This window comes from Lygodium microphyllum, chromosome 24, assembly GCF_053477565.2.
Source record: "Lygodium microphyllum isolate KBCC chromosome 24, Lygodium_microphyllum_v1.1.10, whole genome shotgun sequence".
Classification (NCBI taxonomy): Eukaryota; Viridiplantae; Streptophyta; class Polypodiopsida; order Schizaeales; family Lygodiaceae; genus Lygodium; species Lygodium microphyllum.
In genome coordinates this window covers 78,906,267-78,919,870 of record NC_141158.1, presented here as the reverse complement: position 1 = coordinate 78,919,870, position 13,604 = coordinate 78,906,267, and the positions used below count along the sequence as shown (strand labels likewise).

Here is a 13,604-nt window from a genome sequence, read left to right as displayed (position 1 = left end):
CAAATCCTTACAGTATTGCAGGTTAAAAAACTGTCAGCCTATTGTTCTCAATCTCAGGCCACAAATTGGTCTAATAGACACTTGGCTCTGTAGTCTAGGTTATTGTAATGTGAGCTGAAATGCCATCTCAATCCTTCATTGCGTCATACATTTTTGTAGTGTCTCTGTTAGCTCAAAATGTAATAAAACAAGATTGATGTGATGATATAATGCTACAATGATACCAAGTGAAAGCACTAACATCATCTCAGAAGGAGAAGTCAGGGCTTTGAATCGTATCAATGCAGGATTGAGCTGTAATTACCTTTGCATGGCTGATGGGGGTTATAAGCCATTAATAAGTGTTGAAAGAAACTCAGATCATTGATTCAATCCAAATGAATTGAGTATTTATATGAATAGAATGAACTCTGCGCCTTATTTTGCTAATGCACCTAACATCAGTCTCCTTTCTCAAATCATGACTACAAGAGCTAACATCAATTGCCTGTCTTTGAAGAGAATTTTTGCCCATCTCAAAGCATGACTTTGATATCAGTAAAACACAAGAAAAGCAGTGGATGAAAATTAGGAGAGTTACCAAAATACCCTGAAGTCATCAGCAAAAGAATCAGGGAACACCTAAAGAGGCCAATTGGGAAAAACAAGCAGGGAGAAAGAGAAGTCCTACTTCTGGCAGCGTTGCTATTGTAAATAGATAAGGAGAAGCAGAGGAATGTATTGAGGCAAACATGAGAAAAGAAAAGCAGACTTTCAACTGAGGTCAGGAGATTAAGGAAAAAACACAATTCCCTTGCACATTTATAATAAGACCAAGTTGCCACACATGGTTAGAAAAGGCAGACCAGGGTTGCAAACATCAGAATCATTCTAAACGCCAGACATTTTTGACATATTAGACATGTTTGCTTAACATTCATGTGCACAAAAGGCCCAAGTTGGGGTTTGAATGTCTAAACAAACCCCACACAAAGCTTATCCTTCAGTACCAAAAAGAAGAGGCAATGCTGGGATTCAAATTGACATGAACGTCTCAATGAGAATGTTTCCTTCAAATTGAGCACACTAACACAACGCTGGATTCAAAATGAAATAAAACATCTCATATAAGGTTTTCCAACCAAATTGTACAACCAGCAGACAATGATACACAGGAAACTCAGAACTAATGTTAATTGTAAAAAAGCAAACAAATTCAAACACGATGATCAGATGAAGAACTAGAGATTCTAACCCATGATAAGAACTACACAATGAGGGACATCACCATTAGAATACCAGAATGTTTAGCACTTACAAATTGAACGCATGATGTAAAGCTGAAAATAAAACATCTCACAGAAGGCTTTTCAACCAAAGTGTACCACCAGCAGATAATGATACACAGGATGTTCATTGGAAAAAAGCCAACAAATTCATAAACACTAAAATGATCACATTACCATGATAAGAACTACACAATGATCAATGTTGTGAATCTAGTTTGACATTAGTCTATGATTCTCGGGACATCGGCATGAGAATACCATAATGTTTAGAGCTTAACAAATATATCATCATAATCAGCAACACTCATCATAATCAGCAATAAAGATCTCAGGCCTCAAAAGCAGAAAATTGCATTACAAACCCTAAAGGCTCATTGACTTGCTATTTGCAGACCTCCTTCCAAACCTCTAAAGGACTCATGATTTTTGGCAGCTTGCTATTTTGCAGCACCATTTCAAGCCTCAGTGATTTGGCTAATCACCCTTTTTTCTGAAAGAGCATCCATCTGTCAATCTGGCTTTGCCTCCAGTTGGTTGGCAAAGAACTTGTCCACAATTTCCACAGAGTACAACAGTCTGTGAATGGCTGAACACAGTTGTACTGCAAGCAGAACAGACAAATTGTTAAGAGAATAATTCATATACTCTTTCTACGAAACCCAAATTCACATGGGAGCAAATTCATGTAGGAGCTACTCACATGTTGAAGCACCCACTGCACTTCACATCCTGCATCGACAAAATAGAGCCATTGGAACCAGAGCCACATATAAACCTAAGATACAATAATCCAGTATCTCAGAGTTTACCATGAAAAACGAATTGGGAGATTGTACAAGCCTCTTCAACTTGTGTTTCTTTTTTTCCAGCTCTGCTGGAGGATGTAGCAAATCAACATCATTGGAAAGCACCTGTACAAGAAGAAAGTTTCCATAAGAGCCCCTCAATGAAAAACCCGTGTTACCAAGGAAGCAAATTGCATACATGCATACCCTCAAAAGAATTAACCATTCAAATATCATTTAAAAAACCAGGTGTAAACTAGCAAGACTCCAATGGACAGAGTTACTATTTTGAATGCATCTGCCATCAACTAAAAGGCTGGAGAGCAATAGCACATAATTGCATAACTGTTTGTCGTGTCTGAAGGCATACGCACAACTTTAGAGTGCCCTGTTCTACATAAATAGACGACAATCCACTAGAACCAAAACTTACGGAAATTCAATTACATACAGAACTAGCACAACACGCAAATGGAATTAGCCCTACGGACAAAGACTGACAAAAATTCCGCAGAAGGCATCCGACGGCTGCCACACTGACAAGCCCACCTCTCTTCATTCAGGCATTTTGAGATGGAGACTAAGAATAAAAATGCAGCCTACTACTATCTATCTATCAATTTTCAAATGAGGACTAAGCTGAGCTCTCTCCTTTCATTTAGGGCTACTATTCTATGAGATTTTAAGATGAAGGCTACGAATCGAGATGCAGTCACAGCTTCCTCTCTTCGTTCAGCGCTGCTATACTACCGATTTTAAGATTAAAGCTCAGAATCAGGATGCAGTCACAGCTTTTTAGGCCTCTACTATTGTACCGAGCTTAAAATGCATCAAGACAAGATGCCGTCACAGCCTTCAGGAGACCAAGCATGGAATCATCACATGACAATAAGAGAAGAAATAACGCGGTCAAATGCCATCACAGGTTTCAAAAGACGAAAATGGAATCATCACAGAAGAAATATTGCAAGCAAACACGGACCGAAGGCAGAGAATGTATCGATGGCTTACCATGGCTACGCCTGCGAGAAGGCTTTCGCTTGTGCTTTCCTTTGGCAGTGGCTACGGCAGGCAGGCGATCGACAGAGACGGCCTTCCTTGCCTGTTAACAAATATGGTATCCGAGCGAAAGAAGAAAACGAGAGGCATCCAAAAAGCCTATAAAACCCCACTCGCAATCGCAAGGCCACCAGCTTGCAATTAAGGTCGGTTACACACCGGGTGGCAACCCCCGTAGGGCCTCAAAGCAATGAATGGATCGATCGATCTCTTTAGAAGGGTGGTTTGGATGGAGCGAGGTTTTTGGGGGTGGGTTGGGGGCGATACACCGTGTCGTTGGGGGTTGAGGTGCAATAGGTTGAGCGGGGTTTTTTGAGGTGACCTGGGGAGGTGTGCCGTGTCATGGGGGGGGTGAGGTGAGGTGGGTTGGGGGGGTGTGCCATGTCACACCAGATTTGTTTACCAGGCTGGTTGCACACCAAATGCCAGACCCTTTCTTTGCAAGTATTAACCAATCAAAATATTTCTTTAAGGCATTGAGCCCTCGTAGTCCTTCGCACACACTAGAGAGGACATGACTTGTTGTTTACTTGTTAAACACGTGAATTCCCTGCCCACTTTTGGATGGGGAGTCTCCCCCGCCCAATTTGCAAAGTGACGGACAAGGATGTACTTTTTGTATTTGCAACCAATCAAGAATATTACAAATATAATAATGTTCTCTCTTTTTCGCGGAAATAATGGGCTAGCTTAAGGAATTTTAATGTAGGCAATTGCCTCCTGAACAATGACTTTAATGCGGTAACTGAATATGATGATCCTTCAACTAGATCTAAAATCTAAGGAGAGGAGCTTGAAAATTGGGAAACAATCTCAAAATAATTGGGTTTAATTGACATTCATGATTTCTTGAAAATAACAAATGCTTTCCCAAAATTCAATTCACTTTGTCACTTGAGGTATTGAACGAGGCTAGATTGGTGGATGTGTTTAGGAGATGGATATTGGCTATCCCAATTTGGAACTATTGAGGTAGACTTTAATGCCTTTTATTTGACCATCTACTTGTCATCTTGCAACTCAAATCATTTGAGTTCACCACGATTAAAGGTCAACATAATATGTTAATCATAAATTTGAAGCATTTCCATCAAGTGGAATTCAGATATATGGATGAGAGTATTCAAAGCATGCCAACCCTTCCCTCTTCAAGCTATGCTCCATATATACATATCCTTGCCTTCCTTGTTGAGCTCAAAAGCTAATGTTTTTAGCCTTTTTTACCATGTGTCTATATTGCTTCACTTCATGAAGACATGACTGTGATATGCCCTAATTAAGCCATATTGAACTTTTTTCTTACATGTGTGTAGATAGTGTTTGGAAATTATTTTTAGGTCATTTTAAATGTTTTGACAAATTTTGGTGATGGCAATTTTTTTGTCAAATTTTTTCTAACTTTTAGGCAAAAGACATGTTTTAGAAGTTGATTTGTGATCAAATGGAGCAAAGTTTGGTCAAAGTTCCTCTCATGAAGTTCAAAGAGGAGATTGAGAAGAATATTTCATCCTCTCACATGCTAGGTCCAATTCTTCACCATTTTGGAGATATGAGCCTTTGAAAATGAAAAATAAAAAATTTTCAACACTTTTTTAAAAAACGTGTTTTTCAATCTTTTTGTTTTTTACAGGTTGTATGCAAGTGATGTTTTGGGAGGATTGCATCAATTTTAGCACACGCTTTTCTTTGAAAAATGTGTTATTCTTAGAAAAGCCTAGTTTGAATGCATGAAACTGTTTTGGCATAAAAGCTGAACTAATAGTCATCTTTATTATATTCTTCTTCCAAAATCTAAGATTGAGACTATGAATGTGATTGTGATTGAGGTTGTGAGCAAGAGTGAGATTGCAATTCTTTTCATGTATATAAAATCATATTGGGGGTGGTCGAGAGGTTTGAGCTCCGCATCAGAGTGTAATTTCTAATTGTGTTATCTAATGCTCCTTTGTTTCCTTCAAATTATATTACAAATTTCTCTTTCTCTCATTCTACTTGTGTCTCTCTATCGAAAATCGTATTAATTTTTATCAGATTGTGAGTAGTCGTGTTGCAAGTGGTATCAAAGCTGTTCTGATCTATGAATATGAAAAGCTTGGTGCAAAGAATCAAGGAGCAATAAGAATTGATTCAATGTCTTCTTGCTGATTTGAGAAAAAAACAATCCAGTAAAGGAAGAAGTTGCAAAGACACCAAAGATTGTTGTGTATCTTAGAGGTGAAGCAAATACAACTGGCATGGGCGAATCAACTGGAGAGTTGCCTCAACAATCCCAATCACAATAGCAAATGAAGAGAAGAGAATGATGCTAGGGAATCTAGTCTTAAGAAGGTATTCAAGAAGGTGAAATTGAACAAGTTTGATGGCAAAAAGAAAACAAGAAAAGATCTAGAAGCATGGCTTGAAGAACTTGAAGATTTCTTTGCACTGGGAAAATTTTATAAATAATCCAAAGCCAAGATTGTTATTTTGCAACTACATATTGTGGAAAAGCTATGATGAAAATCTTATATGCAAACTACGACTCAAGTTGGCCCTATCACATAGGAGAAGTTTCATATGCAGTCGGAGAAGAGGTATTGTTATTCTCACTACAATATGGAAAAAAAGATGGAATTTTATAATTTCAAGCAATTTGTAGAGGGTATGCATGACCTTTTTGTTGATGGCTATAAAAATTCTAACGGCTCCATAATTATGCCCCTAAAGTTACTGGAGATCCCTAAAAAGCAAGTTCATTGAAGGATTGAAGGAGGGCTGAAGATATTAGGTCAAGGGATCAGGATATACTGATTTTCTTGATGTTGTTGCAAAGGTAGAGATTTATGAAAAGTTACAAAAATACTATGAAGGAAAAACAACAAATTTCTCTAGTCCGTAGATTATTTCCACAAGTCATCGTCCAAAATGTTCCTATTATACTACCTCAAAGGATAAATCAGGCCAAAATTTCAACAAGAGTAGAAGCCAGAATACTATGCAAAGAGGGCCTATATAAGGTTCTCAAAAGGCACCAATCCATAATCAGAATATCTCTAGTAATAATAATTAGAGGAAGAGATTAACTTTTTGATGGCAAGATCTAGAATTCCTTGAATGGTGCACAGATCGGATGCTGTATGCTCACATAGTGAATGCCGGAAGGTCCCCAAGAACGCCGAAAGGTCCCCAAGAACAAAAGAACTCTACTTTTTGCACAAAACTCAAGGTAAAAAGCATGCACGACATGAACAAGAGACCAATTGGGTGCAATCCCATGCCTTGTGTGAGCGCTCCACAAAGCATGTATTTTATGTATTAATCATCTTCAAGCTCAAATAATAGCCCAAATTACAAAATAGCAAGCTTTTAGCTTTTGAGTTTGCTTTAGCACAAAATAGAAATAAAGCTAATGGGCGATGCCCAAAGAGTCAGGCGTACCCAATACAATGTCCAAGTACAAATAACATAATCGTGCGCCCATGTGCATACAAAATAAAAAATAAATATCCAACACCTCAATAAATAGGCGCGACAAAATATAGGCGCCATGCCTAAGGTATGCGCCCATCAAAATATAAGTGATAAATCGAATACTCGCTATCCTTCAATGCTTTCCTCTGCCACTGCTGCTATCTCTACACATCAACTGAAGTATTCACAATCGTTAGTAAAATAATACAATTAAACCAACAAAAGTGAATACCTAGCAGTCTTAAGCTACATAAATAAATCAACTGGTTGGAAATCAATCCTAACCTTAATTTATTACGAGTGCGCACTCTAAACTCATAAACGTTTATTAATTTAATATGCATTTTGCGGAATCACCCGCTATGGAATCACCCATGTACACACTAAATTAATGAAACGCCCGAAAAGGATAGGCGCCCCCATCAACTTCTCGTACAAAGAATCCACTTTGTGTATGAGCCCCGGTCATCAAAGTTTACGGAATCCACCGTAAAACCTCACGGAATCCACCGTGGCACGGAATCCACCGTGAAATATGCCTCCTGGCATCATACCCTCGGGGTGGGATAGCAATTGACCTCAATTGCTATTAGCTCAATGTGGAGGTAGCAGAGTGGGGAAAGCATTTAAGTCTCTAGCATGCATCCATTGAGCTTCCTCTACAGGATGGTTCTTAAATTTGACTAGATATCTAGAATATCTTCGGCCAGTTCTAGTGGTCATAAAGTCAGTATCTATGATAGCTTCAGGTTCAAGTATTTCAGTTTCTTCCTCTAACAAAGGTGGGTTTTCATAAATAGGGTGTACAAGTAATTGGCCTCTAAAGATTCGTAATAAACTAATGTGAAATGTGTTGTGAATTTTTCAGTGAGGTGGTAATTCTAACTTGAATACATTGTCATTAATTTTGTGAATGATCTTAAATGGTCCATAGAATCTAGGGGCTAACTTGACAATTGGGTGTCTATCTACACTTTGTAATCTACGTTTTTCTATTCTCAACCAAACATAGTCATCAACATTGAAATTCATTGCTTGTCTTCTCTTATTGGCTTGCTTGGTATATGATTGCTGGGCTTTGGCAATCATGTCTTTAACTTCATCAAAAATAGTAGCATGCATAGTAGCAATATCATCAGCACTCTGAATTCTATTTGATAAAGATGCAACAGGTGTAAACAATTTATAACCATAAATCACTTCAAACGGTGCTTTCTTTGTCAATGTGTGTGGTGTATTGTTATATGCAAACTGTAGTAAATGCAAATGTGTGTTCCATGTCTGTGGTTTAGAAATAGTGTAAGCACGTAAAAGATCTAGAATAGTACTGTTAATGGCTTTTGTTTGTCCATTAGTTTCAGGATGAAATGCAAATGAGAAATCAATTTTTGTTCCTAGGTTAGCAAACAAAGTAATCCAAAAGTTGTTACAAAATCTAGAATCACGATTAGAAATAATAACTTTTGGTAATCCATGGTTAGTAAAAACAGTTTTCAAAAACAATTGTGCTGCCTGTGATGCTGTTAAAGTTTTTTTACATGGAATGAAATATGCTTGTTTACTAAACCTGTCTACTATAGTCCAAATCATATCATGGTTAGCTTTAGTATTAGGTAAACCAGTAATAAAATCCATAGAAATTTGTTCCCATGGTCTTGATGGAATAGATAAAGGCATAAGTAATCCATACTGTTTACCATGATGTCTCTTAACTCTTTGACAAATCAAACATTCAGAAACAAAGTTAAATACATCAATGTCCATATGTGGCCAATAAAAATCTTCAGTTAATGTACGTAAAGTAGATATGATACCTCTATGACCTTGATATGGAGGACAATGAATCTCATTCAAAACAAAAGATCTGAATGGAACTGTAACACATAATCTCTTCATAAAACATGAATCCATCATTATAAGACAGTGAATCAATAGGAATCCAATTATTTCCAACTAATTTATTCCAATCAGCATGAAAAGTAATGTCCTGATGATAAGTATCTTTCATAGGAATTAAAGAATCAAATGATATAACAGAAATATTATGAATGGCATGTCTTCTACTTAATGCATCAGCCACACTACATTTTCTTTACCGGGTTGATATTGAATGATATGATGAAAACTCTGAATAAAAGCTGCCCATTTGATATGTTGATCAGATATTTGGGGTTGGCTAAGTAAATGTCTAATACTTTGTTGGTCAGTCTTAATCATAAATTCAGAACCCATTAAGTAATGTTTACATTGTCTTAGAGCTTGTACTACAACTAATAATTCTTTATCATATGTTGATCCACTAGCATCAGTCACTACTAAAAAGAATGGTCTATTAAAATCAGGTAGTTGTAATACAGGAGCATGGGTTAATGCATGTTTCAATAAGTCAAAGGATTTCTGTTGATTATTGGACCAATGTAGAAACTAGCAAGACCTAGGAAAGATCGTAACTCATGCACATTTTTAGGTATAGGCCAATTCAATATTGCTTCTATTTTCTTAGGGTCAACCTTAATACCATCTGATGATACAATATGACCTAAATATTCAATTTCTATTTTAAAGAACTCACTCTTTTCCGGATTAGCATCCAGTTGATTATCTTTTAATAACTTGCAAATGTTCATAATGTTCTTTCTCATTTTGACTAAACAACAAAATATCATCAAAGAAGACAATAACACAATGTTGATATTTCAAAAATATACAGTTCATCATTCTACTAAATGTAGCAGGTGCATTAATCAATCCAAAAGGCATCACTAAAAATTCATAATGACCAAATTGTGTTCTAAATGCAGTCTTGAATATGTTAGACTTATCTAATCTTACCTGATGATAACCAGATTTAAGGTCTATTTTACTAAATATGGCAGAACCTTACAGTTTATCCATAAGGTCATCGACTCTAGGAATTGGATATCTATTCTTTACTGTGATCTTATTTAAAGCACGATAGTCAATGCACATACGATAGGTATTATTTTTCTTCTTTATTAACAAAACAGGTGCACCAAATGGAGAACTACTAGGTCTAATCAATCCTCTATTTAATAATTCCTCAACTTGATTTTGAATTTCTTTTTGCTCTATCTGGTTATGCCTATATGGTGCTTTACAAGGTGGTTGTGTACTAGGAATCAAATCTATTTTATGGTCTTCTGGACGTGAATGAGGTAAACCAGGTAGTAGATCTTCAGCAAAACAGTCTTTAAATTGTGCAAGAAATTCTTTATGCCTAGGGTGCATATGGTTTTCTTTAACTTGCAGTTCATTCACCCAAATGAGATAAGATTTACTACTTTTGCATAATGCACGTTTGGCTTGAGTATGCAAAAGCAGTGGAAAAGCATTAGATGCATGCATACCACACAATGTAATATGTTTTCCTTGAAAATGAATATTAATTGAATGTGTGGAATAATCTATATTAGGGTTATGCTGATGACGCCAAGGCATACCTAAAATAATATCACTGGATTGTAATGGTATAACTAGAAAATTTCTTCTTTCAGTGTATTCACCAATTTGAATCTCTAAATCATGCACTTCTTGTGTTCCATTATACCTAGTATCTAAGAATGCTGCTTTAATGCGATAATGCATAGGAACAGTTTGTAACTTCAATTCTTTCACTAGCTTTGCAGAAATAAAATCATGAGTACTACCATCATCATGCAAAATAATCTTTTCCTTTCCATGCACTAAACATTTCATTGTCAATAAAGAATGTGGAGTTGGTATACCTGGTAAAGTATCCGAAGGAGTAGTAATGTCGTCCTCATCTTTCTTGAAATCGGACATTTCTTCATGTTCGTCATCTTCCATTGCTCCAAGGTAGTTGATATGGACAAGTGGCTTCTTCGAATGGCAATTGGCTGCTAGATGTCCAGGTTGGTGGCATTTATAATACACTATAGGTTTGGCTTTGGTTACATTGTTTGCAATGGCAGAAAGTCTAGGAATATTAGGATTTGGCTGTGGAATTGGCTTGGAGTTTTGATTGGTATTGGATGGTAAAGTAGGTGGTTTTGCCCAAGATTTATGGAAAGATGATGAAAGAAAACGACCTTGATTAAATCTTCTAAAATTTGAATTGAATTGCTTAGATCCATAGTTACCATTGGCTTGGAATTACTGTGGACGCTTGTCTCTTCCTCGAAGCTTGTCTTCAATGTCATGAGCTAATGAAATTGCGTCTTCAAGAGTTGCAGGCTTGAACATATTGACTTCAACATAGTAATGCCCAAGTAATCCAGACATATACTTGCGCTTGTGTGTCGCTTCAGGTACGTCTTCAAGCATGTGTAACTGGAGTAATGCATTCCAAAAGCGTTCGGTGTACTGAGGAATAGGCTCACGATCTCGTTTGCTGAAGAAGGTCCCATTGCTTTACGGCTTTTTTATGAAATTGTGGAGGAAGGAAATTCTGCATAAACTTCTTCTTGAAATTCTCCCAGGTAGTGGAACAATCTATACTTTTACAAACCACAATCCACCAAAGAGATGCTCTATCCACTAAATGATTAGTGACACACTTGATTTTATCTTTTTCTGCGTATGTTTCCTCAAGAAAGTAATCATCAAACTGACGGATGAATGCAAGAACAGTTTTTCCATCTCTAGTGCCAGTGAAAGTACAGAATTTGAAATTTCTTTTACTTATCTTTGTTTCCTTGCGGATGGATTGAGCTTCGAGAGTCGCGTCGATGGTACATCGAATAAGGTCTTCAAATTGAGGTTCCTCTTTCTCGGTAGTCGATCTTTGTAAATTAGCCAATTGAACTTGCAATGCTTGCCTAGCTTGTCATTCTTCATCCAACTGCATCATAATTAAGTCCAGCTTTTGCTCCATCGAAGGTTCAGGAAGATCGCCTTCAACCATTAAATCATCCATATGTGATTCCATCATCCTGCAAAACTTCAAAAGACCTCACACTCTCAAAATCCAATTAGCGGGATGAGCGTAGCTCAAGATCGGGTGTACAAGGCTCATATATTCTTGTGTGTGGCTTTCACAATCTTCGTCTTTGGCTATTGCGAGATTTGTAATCTTTGAAAAATCTGTGTTTTGACCTTCTACATGTGCTGAAAATGGTTTAGCAAACCTGTGTATGCGAACAGTACCTTCCAATGAACAACTTTGCAGTTTGGAGTTTCTGCGCAGGAACAACCCTTCTGCCGAAAGGTCCCCAAGAACAAAAGAACTCTACTTTTTGCACAAAACTCAAGGTAAAAAGCATGCACGACATGAACAAGAGACTAATTGGGTGCAATCCCATGCCTTGTGTGAGCGCTCCACAAAGCATGTATTTTATGTATTAATCATCTTCAAGCTCAAATAATAGCCCAAATTACAAAATAGCAAGCTTTTAGCTTTTGAGTTTGCTTTAGCACAAAATAGAAATAAAGCTAATGTGCGGTGCCCAAAGAGTCAGGCGTACCCAATACAATGTCCAAGTACAAATAACATAATCGTGCGCCCATGTGCATACAAAATAAAAAATAATAATCCAACGCCTCAATAAATAGGCGCCATGCCTAAGGTATGCGCCCATCAAAATATAAGTGATAAATCGAATACTCGCTATCCTTCAATGCTTTCCTCTGCCACTGCTGCTATCTCTACACATCAACTGAAGTATTCACAATCGTTAGTAAAATAATACAATTAAACCAACAAAAGTGAATACCTAGCAGTCTTAAGCTACATAAATAAATCAACTGGTTGGAAATCAATCCTAACCTTAATTTATTACGAGTGCGCACTCTAAACTCATAAACGTTTATTAATTTAATATGCATTTTGCGGAATCACCCGCTATGGAATCACCCATGTACACACTAAATTAATGAAACGCCCGAAAAGGATAGGCGTCCCCATCAACTTCTCGCACAAAGAATCCACTTTGTGTATGAGCCCCAGTCATCAAAGTTTACGGAATCCACCGTAAAACCTTACGGAATCCACCGTGGCACGGAATCCACCTTGAAATATGCCTCCTGGCATCATTGAATGAGCAAGAAGATTGGGACTATATTACTACTACAAGGAGCAAGGCTATCATACTTTTGAATGTCCAAATAAGGGGGTGAACACTCCTTTGCAAATCAAGAAGACTGAGATGGACATGACAATTGAGGAAGTAGATAAACAAGGTAAGTGTCTAAATTCGCCTATCAGATGCATACTTTCTTTTACTTGGCATCTTAGAGCTTACGTTATCAAAATTTGTAGTGAAATTGGCAAACAGAAGGTATACTTTCTTATTAATTGTGGAAATACACATTGCTTTATGCCACTCAAACTTCTTAAAGTTCTAAATCTAAAATTTGATAGAACAATAAAGTGACCAGTGGAATTGATTAATAGGGAAAAACATTTTACTAAGGGCTTGATTCAAAACTTAAGCTTCATATTAAACAATAAAACACATAAGGGAGATTTTTACGTATTTGACATGAGAAAAAGAGATATGATAATTGAAATGGATTGGTTAATAGAAAATAGTGCCTTGATTGATTGTAAGAGAGATCTTTAATTTTCAAAAAAAAAAAAGATAACAAATTTCATAAAATTTAGGGAAGGGAAAGAGATTGTAAATCTTTTATCATTTTAGCCACAAAACGTTTGAGAGGAGAATCAAATAAGGATGTGAGACCTTGTTAATCTTTGCTAGAGAGTTAAAGCTGGAGGAGATAGAGAGAAATTTTGAAACATAGAGAAATTGTTAGATAAATACAATGATGTTTTTCCTGATGATCTACTAGGTATGCCTGCTCCTAGATTAGTTAACTATGCTGTAGAGTTATATCCAGGAAGAGAACCCTACTTCTAGTACCTTATCGATTCAATATAGAAGAGCTGAAGGAGCTTAAACTACAACTTAATCATCTCTTGAAAAAAGGATTTATCAAACCTAGTGTATCTCCTTGGGGCACTCTTGTATTGTTCTAGAAGAAGAAGGATGGGATATATAGACTTTGTATTGATTACATAGGTGTTAATAAATAAGCACACTATAAAGAACAAATATCCCCT

General features: G+C 36.8%; 1 protein-coding gene across 1 annotated transcript; it reads right to left on the bottom strand.

Moving 5' to 3' along the window:
* Nucleotides 1-1,414: 1,414 nt before the first annotated feature.
* On the bottom strand, nt 1,415-3,219 carry LOC148015273 (small ribosomal subunit protein eS27y). Its single transcript, XM_087665791.1, has 4 exons — nt 3,065-3,219; nt 2,078-2,179; nt 1,969-1,997; nt 1,415-1,869 (listed from the first exon to the last, which is right to left on the bottom strand). The coding sequence occupies exons 1-4, from the start codon at nt 3,065-3,067 to the stop codon at nt 1,743-1,745; spliced, it is 261 nt and encodes an 86-aa protein (XP_087521917.1). The 5' UTR covers nt 3,068-3,219; the 3' UTR covers nt 1,415-1,742.
* Between the last annotated feature and the right edge of the window lie 10,385 nt (nt 3,220-13,604).